A 21,286-nucleotide genomic window follows, 5' to 3' on the forward strand; every position below is an offset into this window, starting at 1 on the left:
ACGGTTAGCCTTGGACTACCTCAACAATCATTTCAAAAGCAACTTGACTCTACGCAATTTAGAAACAAGAGATTTAACTTTGAACTTGAATTAAATGATTCTGAATAATTAACAATAGTAAAATTTAGTACGTACCAAGCTGAGCTGCAGTCACAGGTAAGCTAAAATATGCTAACAAAACTCGCACTCTTAATTTGTGCTTGTGTAATCTAACTATTGTAGCCAGCTATGCTTTAACTGCACTTTGAAACTAAAGTAATGAAATGCAATGATAGTACTTTAATGCTGGCGTCTGAATTTCAACGACACTCGGTTTCATTTCGGAAAAGGAAGGGACCCTGCTTGGTAATGCAATTTGGGACAATGAGCAACAAAGGTTCATGCTAAGTTGCTGTAATTTTGCGAGGCAAATGGAACAATGTGAAAAGCTGAGGTCTGCCATACAGTTCTGAAACTTTACGTGCTTTTGGTCTTCCTTGTTAGTTGATTGAAGGTTTGAAGCCGTCGATCGAGGAGGTGGCGACAGTCACTCATTGTCGGCCGTCGCTGTTGCAGAAGCTGGATGTTGGCGCGCGTTCTTCTCGACACGGTCACCAAACGAAACGGGCTCTTGATGTGCGCCGGCTAATGCTTCCCGTCCGCGACACCGTGCCAGAAACTAACATAGCAAGTCGAGCGCAATTACATGCTGCTAAACCCCGAAAGCGCGGCAACTCGCGGGAGCGTCACACCACACACCTGCTCCACTCGCTACTCCAGCCAGACTCCAACTGCCCTGCCCGCGCTCCACGCGGCAGAGTTAACAGTACCAAAGATCCTACACACTTTGATTCTTCACACGACCTATCGATGTAATCGTTCGATAGCAGTTTTCCCTAGGCAAGACCCAGCGTAAAAATACAAATAATATTTACGAAACAAACCAATTATACATCGACATAAATACATATAGTAAACCAATTACAATATATAAAGGCACAGAATGTCATATATTCAGGTAACCAATTAAGGAAAAAACTTACAGTACAACAGATGGAAATTAGGAGGATATGCATTTCCGGCGTTACACCCTGGCCAGCACATTCTCCAGATCTCCCACCAACTGAAAACGTCTGGTCAATGGTGGCCGAGCAACTGGCTCGTCACAATACGCCAGTCACTACTCTTGATGAACTGTAGTATCGTGTTGAAGCTGCATGGGCAGCTGTACCTGTACACGCCATGCAAGCTCTGTTTGACTCAATGCCCAGGCGTATCAAGGCCGTTATTTCGGACAGAGGTGGTTGTTCTGGGTACTGATTTCTCAGGATCTATGCACCCAAATTGCGTGAAAATGTAATCACACGTCAGTTCTAGTATAATATATTTGTCCAATGAATACCCGTTTATCATTTGCATTTCTTCTTGGTGTAGCAATTTTAGAAGCCAGTAGTGTATGTTCAGTGTTGTCTAGGTATAGTGTATCAACAAAGATGTGAAGACGCTGTATAGCGAAACACGTCCGTAGTAAAAATAAAAGAATTTTGGCGATTTAGATGAGAGTGAATTATTCGAAATTGAAGTGTGACGTGATTCGTGTAGTTTTCCCAGCGGGCCTTCGATCCAGCAATACCCTACTGATGGTACTGAAACAGACAGGAGGAGGTCACGATGTGCTTTGCTCCCGTAAGACGTGGTCTTTTTAAACTGAGTGAAAAGAAATAGGTTTGCTTAACGCATACAGTTGAGCGGGAACTGAAGCTTCCACCTCGCCCCACCTAACGTCAATCGGTCCCGTAGCGAAGCCGAACTTCCAGAAGATGATCAGCTCGTGGTCCCGCACATGTCTCACTTCGCCTTTCATTTGGAAGGTTCGGACGCTGCAGTTCTCCGAGACCTGCTATGAGTAGGATTTTTATTTTCCTCATCAGGTTGCCTTGGCTTTGGTATGAAATACACTAGTGCAATGTGTGCACAGTCACTGTAAAATGCAGACACTGCACTAATGTAACGTCAGTAAACCACTGAAGAGCAGCGAGGTGACTGAACAGAGGCAGCGTTGATGGTAATTACAGGGCACCAACTTCCGGTAGATTGTCTGCCCGTCAAATGCGTCAAACGTTATGTGGATATCCATCGTTGTTACACAACCTGCATATTGACTCCGTTTTATGGCCTACCATTATAAGATTGACCTCCGTGGACAATGAAATTTCCAGAGGAACATTAACCCTTGCCACAAGATCAGAATTACGTAGTTCGACCGCCGATGGATCGTGTGAACCCTTGAGCCACAAGGTCGGTGCATATAAACTCTTTTTGACACAAGAGCACGTGACAAAATATTGAGCACCCTACTAAAAGAGTATAGTGGTCGTGCATTGAAGCTCTGTAAATGGTGTAGAGCTGGTGCCATATGGTCATATGATCCTCAACCGCTGACGTAAATCTGGGGAATGAATTACCATCCTCGTATCCAGTTTTGGTTCAGGCATGTCCGCCTGTTCCAATGTCAAGTACGCTGCAAGTGGTCTTTCCATCTCTTCTTAGAACGCCAAACATTTCTTTACCCTTGAGGTGTATATTTGTATATTATTTTAGGTATTCGTTCTTCTGGCGTCCTTTGAAACTGTTCGTGCCATTTCTTTCTGTACTCCACTATTTTCTGAAGTATGCTTTCGGCATCCTGTTCACTTGTGATTTCACTTTTTTTTATCCAATCTATGATGTAACTAGCTAGCGGCCTTAGGAGGCTCGCTTCTGCTACTTCAATCCTGCTCCTTGACTGGTGGTTAGAGTCCAAGTCCCTGACCCTTACATTAGAATTGGTACTGCCATCACATTAAAATATTGTAGTTCATATCTTTTCTATTTGTTTGGAGGAGATTGCAATTTATAGTACCTACCAACTGCTGAAACTTTTGCAGTTTTTATTCTTCATCATTGTGTGTGATATATGAAAGGCCAAGGCATTTAAAAGTAAATATTTGTTCTACCGACTTATCATTTATTATTTTTGCTCTAAAATACTCCTTACCATGGAATGCCATTACCTTAGTTTTGCTTTTAGATATTGTCATGACTCTCTGTAATTTGTCTTCTAAGTCCGCTAAGATCATTTGATCATTTGCAAGGGGGAGTGTATTTATAAGTTTATTGTTAAACTTAAGATGGTGCACCACTTTATTCTGCCGCGTCTGTGTTACGTTCTCTCAGTATATATTAAATAATGTGGGTAATAAAAGGACACCCTTGTCTCACTCCTTCATAGAGGTTTCTCGCAAACGGACTTCCTTGAATTAATGTACATGAAACCAGCGAAGTGAGATTGTTCGACGTGGAGGCATGACAGAATGATAAACATGAGGTATAGTGTGTGGAACAGGTATAATATTAGGTTGTGTAACAACGACGGATATCCACATAACGTTTGACGCATTTAACAGGCTCTTCTCCGTGTTGGCATCTGTTATCTTGCCACCAACAAACAATATGTAACGTTGAACATTTATGAACAATGCGATTATTTTGTTTAATAACAGAAAATGGGCAAGTGGGTGTTAAAACAATAAAAGTTATTTAACATTGGTTTCGTTCATGTAGTATCTTTCTTTGATAGGTTGTCTAGTTCGATGATATCGCTTCCTACAAGAGCGTCGGGCTGTTGCATTAATGTACATACAATGAAATGTAATAATGAAGCAGGAACTGAGGTTTCGCTTCAGTTTTTAACGTGTGTCTACTCATTCATTCCACAATACCAGAAACACTTTGCATGATTCGAAGAAAACGTTTACAAAAACCAAAATTCAATTGAGCTCAACATGCTTGCATCCATCTCTTTCCATCTCAACTGTACAATTCTAGATTGCACTGTCCAACCAACTACGCCAGCACACAACTAAAACTGACTGATTGCTACACAAACAAAACACTGATACATGAAGTCGCATTTCAGAGATATCTGAATATATCGGTCTTCCATGTTACAAATATATGTGTACAGTATCGATCTGATCGAAATGGTTTCCGAAAAGTTACAAACATATTTGGCATTTCATTAATAAAAAGATGATTATAGGAAATAGTTTTATATTACTTATATTGTTGTTGTTATGCTCTTCAGTCCAGAAACTGATTTGATGCAGCTCTCCATGCTACTCTATCCTGTGCAAGCTTCTTCATCTCCCAGTACCTACTGCAACCTACATCCTTCTGAATCTGCTTAGTGTATTCATCTCTTGGTCTCCCTCTACGATTTTTACCCTCCACCCTGCCCTCCAATACTCCATTGGTGATCCCTTGATGCCTCAGAATATGCCCTACCAACTGGTCCCTTCTTGTAGTCTCGTTGTGCCACATATTTCTCTCCTCCCCAATCTACCCATCTAATCTTCAGCGTTATTCTGTAGCACCAAATTTCGAAAGCTTCTATTCTCTTCTTGTCTAAACTATTTATTGTCCATTCACTTCCATACATGGCTTCACTCCCTACAAACACTTTCAGAAATGACTTCCTCACATTTAAATCTATACTCGATGTTAACAAATTTCTGTTCTTCAGAAACGCTTTCCTTGGCATTGCCAGTCTACATTTTATATCCTCTGTACTTCGACCATCATTAGTTATTTTGCTCCCCAAATAGCAAAACTCATTTACCACTTTAAGTGTCTCATTTCCTAATCTAATTCCCTCAGCATCACCCGACTTAATTCGACTACATTAATGATATATTAAGGAGGTAAATACTGCAGCATTTGAGGGATTCTAGCCTATAAAAATTCGCGAAAAAAACGAGGTGTTTTGACGGTTCCATTATGTGGTGCCCGTGGGTGCACCTTAAATGAAGTGTCCAGATTTGCTGGTGCATTAAAGTCACCAACGTGTACGCAACGAATCCTGTACCACAGCGTTATGAGGTCGTAGAAAAATCCCAGATGGAGAAGTGTATCACGCCTTTTCAGTGACGATCGGTTTTAGCCCATTACAGGAATTCCTGCTTATAGTGGATGCAGGTCCATTTCAAACAAGTTCATGCATCAGAGACGTTTGTAATTCAGGATACGATGAAATGCACGTGTTTTACGTGCCAAAGGACTCGTGCTACAGTGCGGGTACTTGTAGCTTATCTATATTACAAAGTGTTGGCTTTGCTTATTGTCCTTTTTCGACTTCCTTTTAGGTGTCATTTGATCCCTGCAGGTTATCACTGGAACATGTTACACACAAGAAAGTTATTAAACACCCACATTATTTTATATTATCGCCATTAATCCGATTCATTTCGCTGTGTTGTTTAGAGCGACTAAACGCCAGGAGCTCTGTGTGTAGCGATCAGTTTCACCTGACAGCGGCGCTGGCAGACTGCTCCGGCGCCCCCGCTGAGGTGGAGGGATGTGGCTGGCCGCTGCCCTGCTCGGTGTTTGCGCCGCCTGCTGGCTGCTGTGGAGGTACGGCCACTTCCGGCGCGCGCGGCTGCCCTTCATCCCTCCGTGGCCCGTGGTGGGCAACATGGGCGCCGTCGCCCTCAGGCAGACGCCCTTCCACGACCTGGCCGCCCACTTCTACCGCAGCCTGGCCCCCCACCGCTGCGGGGGCCTCTTCACCTTCACCACGCCCGTCCTCCTGGCCAGGGACCCACAGCTGATTGGACTGCTCTTCGCCAAAGAGTTCGACCACTTCACTGACCGACAAGAGCTCATCCCGGAAACTGCCGATCCGCTTTTTGGGAAAAGCCTCTTCGGTCTACAAGGTGAGTCAACATTCTTTCCAATAATACACTGATGGAAAAAATAGCAACACCAAAAAATATTTCATGTAAAGCAGTGAAATGTGTCCAGGTAACATATGTAAGTGATTGAGATTTGACTGGAATACTCTCTTTCAAATTCTGAAGGTGGCAGGGGTAAAATACAGGGAGCGAAAGGCTATTTACAATTTGTACAGAAACCAGATGGCAGTTATAAGAGTCGAGGGGCATGAAAGGGAAGCAGTGGTTGGGAAGGGAGTGAGACAGGGTTGTAGCCTCTCCCCGATGCTATTCAATCTGTATACTGAGCAAGCAGTAAAGGAAAAAAAAGAAGAATTCGGAGTAGTAATTAAGGTCCATGGAGAAGAAATAAAAACTTTGAGGATCGCCGATGACATTGTAATTCTGCTAGAGACAGCAAAGGACTTGCAAGAGCAGCTGAACGGAATGGACAGTGTCTTGAAAGGAGGATATAACATGATCAACAAAAGCAAAACGAGGATAATTGAATGTAGTCGAATTAAGTCGGGTGATGCTGCAGGAATTAGATTACGAAATGAGAGCTTAAAGTAGTAAAGGATTTTTGCTATTTGGGGAGCAAAATAACTGATGATGGTCGAAGTAGAGAGCATATAAAATGTAGACTGGCAATGGCAAGGGAAGCGTTTCTTAAGAAGAGGAATTTGTTAACATAGAGTATAGATTTAAGTGCCAGGAAGTCCTTTCTAAACGTATTTGTATCGAGTGTAGCGATGTATCGAAGTGAAACGTGGACGATAAATAGTTTAGAGGGGTCTCCAAACTACGGCCCGCGTTAGCTGGCCGGACATCCCCGGTACCCGGCCCGCCAAATATTTGAGGTGGCACCTATACTGCCAACAATTGAGTTTCGAGGCCTATCGTGACCAATACACCGCGACATTGTCGGAGCTGTATCTTTACAAAGCGGAAGGTCATGGTCCAACTTGTGGCTAATGAATGTAGGGTTTCGCAGGCATCCAATAAACAGACAGACCGTTCTCCGTGCAATACTGAAAAAAAAAAGAACGGTTAACAGACTACTTTGGCGAAAACATTTTAAGTAAAAAAAGTCTTTGCATTTCATTCTACTCACGAGTCTGGTGCAAGTCTTTCAAATGGACGCCACTTCGGGGACTAGCCTTAGTAATCAATCATTATGGAAGATGCTTCTTAAGCGAGGTTTCACTTTCTTTAGATTACGTTGTAAAATACACACAGAATGTGCAGTGACATACTTTTTTGTCGGTGAAATTCGCCAGAATGAAATACGCCAGAATTTCGGTCAGGTACATCCACCAATGAAAATTATGTAATTAAATAAAAATCGTAGTTCGTTTCAATGCTAGGTATTCCCATAACCTCAGATTTTTGCGATTTCATCTTTCCTTTAGCCTTACATTACGGTGATCATGGAGTGCTAGGGTGTTTTAATCCCACTAGGTAAAACTTGGCCCTTATGACTTCGTGGAGGAGTCAATGTGGCCCGCGGACTAAAAAGTTTGGAGACGCATGGTTTAGACAAGAAGAGAATAGAAGCTTTCGAGATGTGGTGTTACAGAAGAATGCTGAAGATTAGATGGGTAGGTCAGATAACTAATGAGGAGGTATTGAATAGAATTGGAGGGAAGAGAAATTTGTGGCACAACTTGACTAGAAGAAGGGATATGTTAGTACGGCGTATTCTGAGGCATCAAGGGATCACCAATTTAGTATTGGAGGGCAGCGTGGAGGGTAAAAATCGTAGAGGGAGACTAAGAGATGAATACACTAAACAGATTCAGAAGCATGTAGGTTGCAATAGGTACTGGGAGATGAAGAACCTTGCACAGGATAGAGTAGCATGGAGAGTTGCATCAAACCAGTCTCTGGACTGAAGACCACAACAACAACAAGATTGCAAGATCACAGGTTACTGTAAGCGGGAGATAAATCATTACAAATGTGCAAGGCTAGTATATTAATAACTGGTGTAACCCCGAGGACTTTGAATACAAGCATGCAGACGCGCAAGCACTGCGTCGTAAAGGTGCTGGACGTCAATGCTGGTTCAGATGAAGCTGGAGTTGTCATCCAATGAAGTCCCTCGACTGGAGACAGATCTGTTGATAGAGCAGGCTATGGCAACATGTCGGCACTCTGTAGAGCATGTCGCGTTACAACAGCGGTATGTGGGCGATCGTTACCCTATTGGAAAATACCCCCTGGAATGCAGCACAAGAGGTCCAGTCGCCAGACAGACGTACAGTTGGGTGCGTGGGGTAACCACGAGGCTACTCCTGCTGTCACAAAAAATCTCAACCCAGGCCGTAACTCCAGCTGTAGGTCCAGTGTGAGCCAGCACGGTAGACAAGTTGCTTGTAGGCCCTCAGCTGGTCTGCTCCTAACCAAAGCACGGCCATCACCGGCACCGAAGCAGAACCAGCTTTCATCAGAAAACACAACAGACCTCCACCATGCCCTCAAATGACCTTTCTCGTGATACCACTGAAGTCGTAAATGGCGGTGTTTTGGGATCAGTGGCGTCCACATTACAGGCCATCTGACTCGGAGCTGTCCTTGAAGTAACCGACTTGTAGCAGTTCGTTGTGTCACTGTGGTGTCAACTGCTGCTCGGATTGCTGCAGATGCAGATGCAGATGTGTCAGAACCGTACACCGAACACGATGACGCACACCGAACACGATGGTCTTCCCTCTCGGTAGTTCTCGTTGCTGTCTGGAAGCCGGTCTTCTTGCGACCGTACGTTCTCGTGACAACCGCTGCCAGCGATAATGTACAGTTGCTACCTTCCTGCCAGGTCTTCTGTAATATCGCAGAAGGAACATACAAGTTGTCGTAGCCCTATTACACGATCTCGTTCAAACTCAGTAAGGTACTGGTAATAGGTCTTTGTTGCCCTAAAGGCATTCTTGACTAACATCAAATCACCACGTCAAATCTCACAGGTAACTAACCTTCTCGACCGTTACAGCGCGTATTTAAAGGAAATCTGGCTTGTGTCCTCATAGTCTTATCAGACTGGCGCGAAATTTAAATAGAGATGTAGAAATACGCCTACCGACGATTCTTTATGTCGCACAACTCGTTCTCGGTGCTGCGATTTTTTTTTTTTTTTGCCCGACAGCATAATTTACTTAAGTTCTCTTTTACTTTCGAAAACCCATCATCACTATTATGAACATAAGAATATAACATAATCGCGATCACAATTGAATAATGTTTTCGGACAGGGTACACATCGTTATTATTATTGATCGATATAGCCATATGAGCTATACAGAAATAATAAGAAAACGTTGAAATAATCGAAGAGTACAGCTACTTTGGCAATAAATTTACGTTTCTTCTAGATCAGTGGTGCCCAACGGAAGCATAATTACCAGTGGTCATTAAATTAATTTTTCTGAGGTGTACAAAGAAAAATGCTCTTTGTTTTTTTTTTAACTATCTCTATTAGCGTATATTTTCCTGACATGGAAGACGCCAAGCGCTATTTTCAGAGAATGTCATTCAAACAAAAATATAATTTAGCGGACTCCGTGAAAACAATTGAAAATAGACTTTGTTAACTCAATAATCACAACATTTTGGTGAAATACAGGTGGTATCCATCATTATCGCATAAAACGTGAATAATAGTGAATCATTTCGTTACAAATTGCTTGAGTGATAGTGCATTATCGGTTTCGGTACAAATAATGACAAAATCGAGACACTTTGGTGAACGTGGCAGCACGACGTAAGACGTGAATTGAATCACCAAACAGAAACTCAGAAACATTGTTGGTCTTAACTGTACTATCGATCTCAATTCCTCACTTGTCATTGGTTTCATAAAATATCAGGAGAATGTATACAATAACACTGAGAGCTGCAGAGCAGTTGCGGACTACTTCAAAGAACTACACGACTACGTTCCACAAAAACAAGAATTTAATATTGATAACAAAAAGCAAATCCAACCAGACTAACAGTCACCAATAACAAAAGAAATCATTAAAAGTACTTAAAATAACAGTATGTCAGGCTACTGCTTTTCCTCTGTCCGACCTATAAACTTATCGTGAACAAAACTTTACTGCATCGCACAGAAACGGCAACTTATGAAGATGGAGTAGCTCGGTGTAGTTTTACAACAGGCTACCACGCGCGGTCTACGGCGACTTGCCACGGTTCGTGGCACGTACCATGGCTACGTATTTGTAAGTACTACGTAATGTATCTGTTATGTATACAAAAATAAACATGTTTTACAGGCCACTGAAGATACTTCATAAATAAAAGAAGCGAAACGCTTACAGCAAAAAAAAAAAAAAAAAAAAAAAAAAAAATAAAAAATCCTCCTTTCATTATGTTGCAAGCAACTAAGGAACGACGGAAAAAATGGAAAAAAGACGATAAAAATTCCGTTAAAGAAAGCCAAAAAGCATATCTGCAGACCATGCCGTCTACGCGAGGGAAACAGCGGATTCTGAGCTAATAGGCCGATAACTATGTGCATCTGCCTATGGCCTTTCTTAAAAACGAAAATGACCTGCGTTTTTTTCCAGCCTTCGTTGCTCCAGGGAACTATGGCAAACTGCTGCTAGCAGGGGAGCATTTCTTTCGCATAATCTTTGTAGAATCTTAGAAGTATCTCAACTGCTCCTGATGCCTTTCCCCTATTAAGCGATAGTAGCTGCTTTTCTGTTCCGCCATTTCGACGTTCATACGATAGTTGAAAGGAGGGCCCGTATTACGATCTTCATCGGTGAAACGATTTCGGAAGACCAAATCCAGTATTTCGGCCTCCTCTCTGTTATCTTCTGTTTCGTGCCTTTGTGGTCACTGAGTAATTGAATAGATGATTTAGAACCGCTTACAGATTTTACGTAAGACCAAACCTCTTAGGGTTTTTAGTCAGATCAGTTGTCCAAATTTTACTTTCAGTGTCACTAAAAGCCTCTCTCATTGCTCTCCGTACGCTGATTTTCACTTCGTCCAGCTTTTGTTTGTCTGCTAGGTTTTGACTTCTCTTGAACATGTGATGAAGTTCCCTTTGTTTACGTTACTGTTTTGTGACACTGCTATTAAACCACGGTGGGTCTTTATCATGCCTCAAGACCTTTCTCGGAACATACTTATGTAAGGCATATTGAACGATGCTTTTAAATTTTCCTGTCCTTCTTATCACTCCTTGCAACACTCGTAGTCATAGTTGCTATCACTGATACCTTCCGCAAACTTCACTGATTCGACAAGTTCAGGTCTGTTTCTTGCTAGGACGTCTAAGGCGTTTCAAATGGTTCAAATGGCTCTGAGCACTATGGGACTCAACATCTGAGGTCATCAGTCCCCTATAACATAGAACTACTTAAACCCAACTAACCTAAGGACATCACACACATCCATGCCCGAGGCAGGATTCGAACTTGCGCTGAAGCGCCTAGAACCGCTCGGCCACAGCGGCTGGCTAAGGCGTTTCATTCTCGAGTTTGTTCTCTAATTATCTGCACCAAGTAATTTTCAGACAAGATACTCGGAATAATTTCATACAAATCGCTGTCTTTGGCACCACTTTTGACAACATGTCTCTCCCAATTTATACCTGGCAAGCTGAAATCACTCCCTGTTTCAACGGCATGATCAAGAAGGTTATTAACAATATTCTGCAAGCTCTCTCTGAAGGCTTCTACCGCTACATTTCCCGACGCAGGTGGTCTACAAAAGCATCCGATTAGCTTTTTTGACCGACCCTTGATGAAAAATTTACCTGGGTTAATTCACATTCGAAATCAGTGATTTCCTTGCTAGATAGAGGGTGGGGCAAATGAAAGTGGGCCGGGAGAGTATGCATATAACCATACCAAGTGACGCGCACACCACATGTACACCCGCCACATGATCACACCGGTTCAGTGCGAGTGGAGCAGTGCAAAGGGGACGATGATACGTACAGTGGAGCAGCGGGTGTTCGTCATGGAAAGTTACGTGACAACAAAGCCGTGGAAACGGTGTGGTCAGTTGTTTACTGAGAAGTTTAATAGTGTTAAAATGCCAACGAAGAGTCCCATGCAACGCTTAGTCCGAAAATGGCGTCAGAAAGAGTCTGTTTTGGAAAAAGTAAAAAAAAAAAAAAATTCCGAAACGTGCCCGCACACCAGCAAATGTGGCTGCTGTTCACTAAAAAATTCTTCAGAGTCCTACCAAATCAACACGATGCCTGTCGCAAAAGACCAGCATATCAAGTCAATCATGCAGATGAATACTTCACCTGGATCTGTACTCTGAGCTAATGTTATTTGCCCCACACTTTATTATCGTCTTTTTTACTGTAATAAATACTCTGCTACCACTAGCAGCGAACCTATCATTGCCGTAAATTTTCCAATCTTACCAATCTTACTCAGAATTTCGTTGCTATTCACTTCTGGTTTCAACCAAAATTCTGTTCCCAGCACTATCTGTGCAGTATAGCATAACCTTCAATAAGCGATACAGATCCCAAGGTGGGGGGGGGGGGGAGGGGGGGCAGAGGGTTCGGTTCCTCTAACCTAAATGTAACTCAGCATAGGTCACTTTAGACCTAAAAATAGTCTTCGTGTCTGCAATGAATTGCGTAAAACGTTATTTCATATTTGACCACGAGGCTCTTGGCTTCTGGTATTTGCTTTACGCGTTAAGGGTTATTTTGCTGAAAACAAATTCCCCCCCCCCAGAAGGACGTCACCAGTTACTAAAGAATAATACTAACCTAGTGACTCCTGGCATGCATGACATCGATGTGGGAGGATCTAGATGCGCTGATCTATACGGACGGGAAGAGATAGTGGGGGTACAGCAAAATCACCTCCGTAATGTTTCCACTAGTATCTCTATGCAATCTGGGTCGTCAGAGCAGCACAAAGCCGCTCCGAGACACGGACCAGGCACCGACTCCTCGCGCAGTTCTTCAGTCAGAGTCTCAGGCGTACCTTTCGCTACGTACGATGCTCAGCTCCACCAGCCACCGCCGACTGGAGGAGCCACTGGTGCTGCCTGCCTCCACCATCTGCAGCACTTGGCCTCTGCGTCGGAGGCGAACAGGAACTTGGAACTGGCCGTCGACCTTCGCTACGTTATTTTGTTCTACTTTCCAAAGGAATGTCACACACCGACTGTTTCATTATCAACGTTTGTAGACAAAGTTCATGCTTGTCCAAGACCAGTGCTAATCACGAACTATCACAAACTGTTTTAGTGATTTATGAATGCAGAGTCTCGCGGCGATAACATTGAATAAAATGTTCTCGGGTTTCCAACCGCGTCAATTCCTTAAAACTACAAGAGCTTTCGGCCAAGCACTCCTTGGCCATTGTCAGATGGTATGACTGCCAGTGGGCTGTTGGTGCGCCCTTATATACGCTAGCTGCCGGCTGTGACGTCACTGGTGCCCGTGACATTGCCATATATGGGCATGTTTTGAGTCGGCGTTCGGTGTGCCCTCTTCAACCGCGCGATCACTGGATCCCACGCAGCGCTGAGCTGCAAGCCATCGTCTCAATTCAGGGTGTTTGCGGTAATTTTTAATTCAATAGCTTTCTTTATTAAACTGTCCCAGAAGCCGTCAGTGCGAGCCGCGACAGAGGTATCTTCAAATTTTACGTGGTGACCGTTTTCTAACGCACGCTCAGCTAACGCAGATTTCTCTGGATAGCGTAGGTGATAATACCTCTCATGTTCTTCCCTGCGTTGTTCCACAGTGCGCACTGTTTGTCCGATGTACTTCTGGCCACACTCACAAGGTATTTCGTAGACTCCAGGTGTTCTGAGACCTACTGCGAGTTTAACTGGTCTCAGTAATTGACGGATTTTCGTTGGAGGCCTGAAGATGGATTTGATCTTGTGTCTTTTCAACAGGCGGCTTATCTTGTCCGACACAGAGCCACAGAATGGCAGCAAAGAAAGTTTCTTTTCCTGCTCTTCGTCGGTGATCTTATTCTGATATTTTCCAGAAATCACTTCTTTCGCTTGATGGGCGCTGCACCCGTTATTCCTGGAAGCCTTGCGTACGTGGCTCAGTTCATGGGGCAGGTTGTCGTCGTCTGATATTACTCTTGCAAACGTTGGTGCATCGTGCATTGAGCACTTATGCCGTCGGCCAGTTAGTTTTGTAAACATCAAACTGTTCCAACAAATCGAGAGCATGGCCTTTTTGCGCTCTGTGAAGAATACGTATACTTTCTTGAATACTTCCTTTAGCATGTCCGGTTGCTGCTATGTGCAACGAAAGGCAATTTTGTTAATTGGCTGTAAATGCTCCATAAACCGTGCATTAAAAGAGCGGTCGGTTTGGCCGATACAACAGCCCACCAATCACAATTATTACACTCGCTCCTGTTTACACCGCAGCCGTCAAAGGGATGGCTTTCATTCTTTCTGTTTCCTGTTTCAGTGTGCGTTTGCCTATTATTTGTTCTGTGTTTCTGTAGCCTCTTGTACATCGTTTACAGAAAAACTGCTGACTGTTGCAATTTGCTTTAAAATACCGAGTTCTTTACGTATTTCGTTGTTGTTTGAAGATGAACGAAAGAGCCGGTGAACCATTGATGTACATTAGGCTATTCTATATTGTGTGGCACGGCATGAACTAGCATTGATGATAATATCTGTGTGTGTGGGTTTTCTGAAAATGGAAAATTTGTATTTGTTGTCGACTTTCTTAATAGTAAAATCTAGATAATTAATGGAGTTCTCTGCTGCTTCTGCTTTTTTGGGTGCATGCTATACGTATTGCTTAGGCAAATGCGTTAACCTCGGTAGTGTAACCCTCTAACAGTAATGTAATATCGTTGACATAACGTTTGCAGCAAATAGCAGCCTTTTCTTGCAGCTTAACTTGTACGTTTCTAGCACCGATGTTAGCCACACAGTGGCTGAAATCTCTCTAGATCTGCAGTAAGCACGTTATTAGCGACTGACGTCTGTACATTTCTCAGTTGTGATAAACACAGTCACAGAGCGCAATTGTTCCGTATGGGACCGAACCTGAGCTAACGAAGAGGCACTGCACCTATTGGCGAAGAAAAGAAATTCCTGAAGTTTGACTAGAAGAAGGGATCAATCGGGAGGACACATCAAAAGCCACCGAGGGGTAGTTAATTTTGTGATGCAGGGAAGTTTGACAGTTGAAAATTCTAGCAAGAGACCGAGGCTCGGCCAAACTAAGCACTTTCAGTATATCTATGTTGCAGTAGACATGAAGATATGAAGGTACTTACACAGGATAGATTAGCAAAGAGTTTCATCAAATCATTGTCAGACTAAGGACCATAACAACAACATTTTTAATTAGTAGTGATAAAATTCCTGATTTCTTCGGATAACATAATGTAACCAAGATCACAGTATTTGTTGGACTTGTAAGTTTTACTGAATTTCACAGGGCAACGATGGAGAGACATGCGTCGCGTCCTGAGTCCCGCTTTTACACCAAACAAGATGCACAACATGGTGCCTCTAATTCAAGAAATTGGTCATCAGATGAGGGACTACTTAGCAAATGAAATGAAAGAAGGTGGTATATGACTTATGACCTGTTGTTTCTCTTAGTCTTGAAAACTGAAATTGTAATTGCAAGTTTGTTTCTTCAGGGGAAAGCATCACAGTTGAAGCAAAAGATTTCTTTTCGAGAATTAGTAATGATGTAATTGCATCGACTGCATTTGGTGTCCGAATTAACTCGCTGGTGGATAGAAATAATGATTTCTACTCCATGGGAAAGGAGGTTACTGATTTTGGACCACGAAAAAGTTTCATTATATTCGGCTATCTTCTCTTCCCGAAGATAATGGAGGTAATGAATTCTTATGCAACACATTTGCTGTTATTATAACACATATCACTATTCTTGTCACTGTATTTCATCCAAGACACACAAGAAACTGTCATCAGAATAGTGTTTTTCTGTTAACACACAGAAATATCTTTACTTAATAACACTGTATTCAGAATGAAAATATTATTTCATTTGCATTCTTCATGTGTCACACATTCTCCTTTCTTTCCTCTCACTTTACAGGGCTACGAACACACCCAGCTTGCTTGAATGTTACTATCACCACTCTCCTGCATTCGCCATCATTTTCTTTTCGTCAACTGACCTCCAGTTCTTGCTTATTACGTACTTCCCGTAACTAAGTTGCCATACTTTTAAGACGTCTGAAAGCTTCTGCAACTCCACTCTCTTCTCGAGGTATTGTGCATTCTCTCTCCATTCTTCTACAATTAGGATATTGCAGAAAAGCCTGAAGAACCATTATACTCATATGCAATAGCAATGGCAGAATTCTTCCAGAGTCTTCTCGAGAGTGCCCTGGGTATCACAAATTTATTTGTATGGCCATTAAATTAAGTTGCAGCAAAAAAGGCGGTTTCATTTACAAAGAAGTGCCCTGAGTATGCTGAACTCTGGTACTGTATTTTTACTTCCATCTTTGTGTTTGATTGTTCAACTGTACATTACATCTTGTTTGTTATGATTCCTTGAACTTCTTCAGTCACCGGATCCTGAGAGGAAGATGAACTTTGTGTCTGAGTGCCTAGATGGGCTGTTGTGGGACGACAGACATTTCCCATACACGTGACATCTCCTGGTAACATTCCCATGGGAGTGAACGACTGTGATCCTCTGCACTGTGGGGAAGTCGCTCGGCAGATGGTTCACCAGTGCCAGTGCAGTATGCCATCGTGGACTCGCTGCGTGAACTGGCTTGCAAAACCACACCATTCCCCCTCGGGCATGGGTGTGTGTGACGTCCTTAGGTTAGTTAGGTTTAAGTAGTTCTAAGTTCTAGGGGACTGATGACCTCAGGTGTTAAGTCCCATAGTGGTCAGAGCCATTTGAACCACATCATTCCCCCTCAGTATGGGACTGCACCCAAAGATTGGTGAGGTCAGTGACTAAATGAGGACTGCCATTATCTTGCCTCTCCTTTGTGCTGTCTGGTCTTCAGTATTTTGACTCTTTCCTAATTCCCTTAGGTCTGAAAGCAGTGATCCTAATTGGGACACATGACACAGTCAGACAGACATTTCTCTCATACTGCGCAATTGTGCTTTTTACAGGGTGTGGTAGAACCGGCTAAGCAGTTTTAAGGAGCAATAAAAAGTAAATCTGGATGTATAGAGAAAAAATGTTTTTATTTTCTAAATTATTACAATATACCATTTTACATTCACTTAGTTTTGAAAATAATGTCCTCAAGATGGCGGCCGTTAGCATCAATACATTGTTGTAGATGATCCCTGACGTTTCCAGTAACTCTGGCACACATATCGTGGGGTATGGCATTCATTTCGTCAATAATCCGCTCTTTCAACTCTGGTAGGGTGTGACGGCGGCTTTTGGAAACCTTTTCCTTCAGTTATCCCCAAAGAAAGTAGTCACAAATGCTGAAATCTGGTGACCGCGCAGGCCACCCAATATCACCCCTCAAAGAGATGAGGTGTCCTGGAAACATTTCTCTCAAAACACCAAGTGAAATTCGAACTTTGTGAGCAGTAGCTCCATCCTGTTGGAACCACAAGTGCCCCCAGTCCATGTTCTTCAACAGTCTCGTCCATTTGCAGAAAATTTTGCAACCTTGAAACACAACGTGTGGAATTCACTGTCACGGTCACTCCTTCCTCCTCAAAAAAGTAAGGGCCTACCACGCCAGATTGTGATATGGCACACCACACTGTCACTTTAGGAGAATGTTGCTTATTCACGCAGCCACTAAGGTGAAAGTGTGCCTTGTCACTGCTGAAGAAATCTGCATTCGGAGGGATCTGAGCGAGCATTTGCCCACACAGAGTTTGACGGTTGGCGTAGTGTGCAGGGCGTAATTCTTGAGCAGTCATTATTTTGAAGCAATGGAACTTCAAATCGCATTGCAGAATCCTTCTCAATCTGTGGTCTGAAACACCCAATGCAACAGCAAATCATCGAGCAGATCGTTGCGGCGATTGTTGAACTTCTGCTCTCACCCACTGCACATTTTCTGGTGATCTGATGGCTCTGTGTCAGCCATGTGTGTGCTACCAGTTTCCTCCAACTGCCAAACCCAGGACAGAATTGTGTTTGCATTAGGAACGGCATTTTTGTGTGGAATGCTGAACTGTCATCAAAAAGCTTGTCACGATGTGCACAGGTCCACACCATGTTGGCTACTGAAATGAGGTCAACGACTGAACGAAGGCAGACCACGTACAACTACGTACCCCCACCACAGCCTCAGCAGTAATCGATAGAAACTGCTTAGTCACTTGTGCCGCAGCCTGCTCTTGTCCCTGGACTACCAAATTACATAGCGCTCAGTACCTTGACATTCCTAACATGAACTTTCGCATTCTCATATGTCTCTCATGAACTGAGTATTCTTGTTTTTCCTAATGATGTTACTTTTTATATAATAACTTCACTTTTACCATTTTTAAGTAACAGCTCATTATACAATCCATTAATTTCTTCCTACCCCCAATTAGTTTTTCTTCAGATTTATTGTATGTGTTCTTCTGCCTGGGCTCTCTCTATCTCTCTCTCTCTACCCATTTGATAGCAATGTTATCTTATAAAAATATTTAACAGGGCTGACACTGTCTTATTCATCAGCACTGTCAGTATTCTTGCAATTATTTCATTATTACTATTGTTTTTGTTGTTGTTGTTGTTGTTGTTGTTGTTGTTAAGTAAGGTTAGGATATGGGTAAGCATAGGAAATGAGATGACAGAAGTAATTAGCAGGGGATTATGGGAGAAGTGTTAGACCATGCTGTTGTCTTCTGCCTACTCTGCTTAATATCCGGTCATATGATTTAATTCTCAACAATTTCAACAAGAGAATGGGGGAGGGGGGGGGGGAGGCAAGAAGAGTAAGGAAATGCGTAATATTTGCTGATGACATCATATTACAAAGTGAAAATGAAATGATAATTAACAATGTGTTAAAATAACTGAACACCAGATTTGGTGAGTAGGGACTGAAGATAAATCTGAAAAAGATTAAGACAGTAGTTTTTACAAAGCAAACAAGAAAAATAAAAGATGAAACTTGTGATTAGTTGACAACTTCAGGAACATGAGATGCAAAATAAAGAGTAACATTACATGTTATCAAAAAATAAAAACAAGAATAGTTATTATAAAATAAATGTTTTATTGAAGGAAGAGTATTGTCTGTGCCCCAAACAGTAAACAATCAGGGAAAAGTTTAGAAAAATGTTTTGCGTGGGGTATTGCTCTGTACGCTACCAAAACATGAACAGTGTCGTGCTGAGAAGATAAACACTAACAGGCTTTTGTGGTGAGAAGAATGAGAGGTGTAATGTGGACAGATAAAATGAGAAATGAAGTTGTGTGCCCAGATTGAATGAGAAATGACAACTACAGAAACAATTAAAAAGAGGAAATAAAATTGTCTATGCCACTTCATTGTACTAGCAGGAATTGTATGTAACAGCCTGGTGTGGATGGCCTCTATGGTCGCATGGTTGGGTAGTGGTAGTGGGTCATTGTCAGGATGTTGATCATAGGAAATACACGTAAACAGCATCAGTGATCATGATTTATACAGACTCACTCTACAACACTAGTAGCACTGCTCCACATTGACCGCACCCATTCTAGCACATGCTGTGGGCAACACGTGAGGGACCACTGAGGCCAGCAGCCAACCAGAAATCGGCCACGATATAAATGGCTAGTGGTGGGCTGATGCCCAGGGACCGTGTGATGGCACATGCCCTGGCTACAAACACTTGGCTGCTGGCAGCAAGGTGTGCCAGTGGCACGGAAGCCCGTCATAATCCTTGCAGGGGGCGCCAGCCCTCAGCAGTGGAAATTGCTTTTGCAGGGATAGGAGGGTGAGTGGCAGCACTGCCCTGTTCTCTAGAGGCTGCCTTCTAGGGAATACCTGCTGTGGCCAGAGTGAGCCAGAAGATGGCTCACCATTGAGAAGGCACCAACTCCAAGAGGGTAGAATTAGTGACTGCAGACAGGCTGGAAGTGGTGAAGGCCAAAACTTGTGGTGACTGCCTGCAGAACTATATTGCCCCATTACCTCGTGTAGCCTTCTCTTCACAGTTTGTGCTGCCAGACTGGAATACCTTTGGCTATATATGACAGTTATTTATACTGGTTAGGTGCTCATTTGTATCACTTCTAACCGTGCACGGTACAACACCTCGGCTGCTTGCAGATGTGGAAACCATCCGGCTGACTCTGCTAGCTAGCCCTCTCACTTTGCTGCACCCTTGGTATTGTGGTGCTTGACAGGGTTCGGCCTGCAGTGAGTAAACTGACCAGTTGCCACAACTGCCGTAATGATGTTTTGGCTCCTGCCGACTTACGATGCTTCTTGCACCTGCTGTGATAGAGTTGCTATTTTCATAGTAGCACCCAAAAAATAGTGGCTGCACTACAGTGGACAGATCAAATATGGAATCTTTTATATTACACAATGTGAATGAGAAACAACAGATTCTGGAAATAGTTAAAAATAGGAAAACAAATTGGCTAGGTAATGGATTGTACTAGAAGGAATACTGACTTAGAACATGAAAAGAGGAAGAAGAAAATTCTAACTAACTGATGACATCACAGTAAATGCATCATATGCAGCAGTGAAGAGAATGGTGGAAAACCAATATGACTGGTTAATGCTGAACTGGCAGTGATCGACCTGTGCTAAGGGCACAACACATATTACCACCACCGCTCATTTCTTCTGCACAGTGAAATATTAACTTAGGGAGAGACTTCAAGGATGCATGGTCAAATATGAGAGAGTACCTGAATTCTCTAATCTTACAAGATGAAATCAGTTTCATAAACTTCATTTCATTTGATGCTAATATAGTTTTATTGTATTTCATTCTTTTCCTATATCTTCCTTTTTTAGACCTCATTCATAAGGTTATCTCTTCCATTTCTGCAGTGCCATTTCAAGCAATGGTTTTTTATGATATTGACTGATATAATTTTTGTTGAATATCAGTTATTGGCTATTGTTACTCATTTAGTTGTGTGTAATATATTAAGCAAAGTTCCAGCACAGGTGATAATCTTTCCCAATCATTCCTGTAAAGGCACTCGGCATCAAGTTCATGAGAGATAAGTGCTACAAGTTCTTCACTTCTTTGATTATGGAGGCAATTGCTCAACGGGAGACCCACCATGTCTTACGTCATGACATGGTGCACCTGTTGATGCAAGCTTCCAAAGGTGAACTCCAAGACACATCTGATGACAGCAGCAACAAGAAGTCTTGTAAGTTTTTGAGCACTACTATAATTATATAGATATGCCCTGTGTTGTCCTGAATATGACAGATAATGAACACTTGTTATTATATCACAAGCATTTCAGAATCTTGAAGTTCACTGTGCAGGATTTCAGAAGCATGCTTGCTTTTAGTGCCAATATCGTGAACAAATCCAAGATCAATATATTCTTCTTTTTTGACAGTAAATTTTGAATTTAGCATTTGCTTGGGAGAGGAGAATGGTAAACTATATCATACTCTAGCCTCTTCACA

The 21,286-nt window shown here is 42.6% G+C and overlaps 1 protein-coding gene across 3 annotated transcripts in view; it reads left to right on the forward strand.

Annotated features, from left to right (window-relative positions):
• LOC126234232 (cytochrome P450 9e2-like) overlaps positions 1-21,286 on the forward strand; it is a 91,957-nt gene that overhangs the window by 39,790 nt on the left and 30,881 nt on the right. For 2 of the 3 annotated variants that reach the window (XM_049942921.1, XM_049942923.1), the window contains exons 2-5: positions 5,281-5,732; positions 15,154-15,285; positions 15,362-15,564; positions 20,838-21,018. In XM_049942921.1, the coding sequence (XP_049798878.1) occupies positions 5,375-5,732; positions 15,154-15,285; positions 15,362-15,564; positions 20,838-21,018 (874 nt within the window). In that variant the 5' untranslated portion in view covers positions 5,281-5,374. The remainder of the gene's footprint in view (positions 1-5,280; positions 5,733-15,153; positions 15,286-15,361; positions 15,565-20,837; positions 21,019-21,286) is intronic. The other variant, XM_049942922.1, reaches the window with a different exon arrangement.

The sequence above is a fragment of the Schistocerca nitens genome, chromosome 2, assembly GCF_023898315.1.
Source record: "Schistocerca nitens isolate TAMUIC-IGC-003100 chromosome 2, iqSchNite1.1, whole genome shotgun sequence".
Classification (NCBI taxonomy): domain Eukaryota; kingdom Metazoa; phylum Arthropoda; class Insecta; order Orthoptera; family Acrididae; genus Schistocerca; species Schistocerca nitens.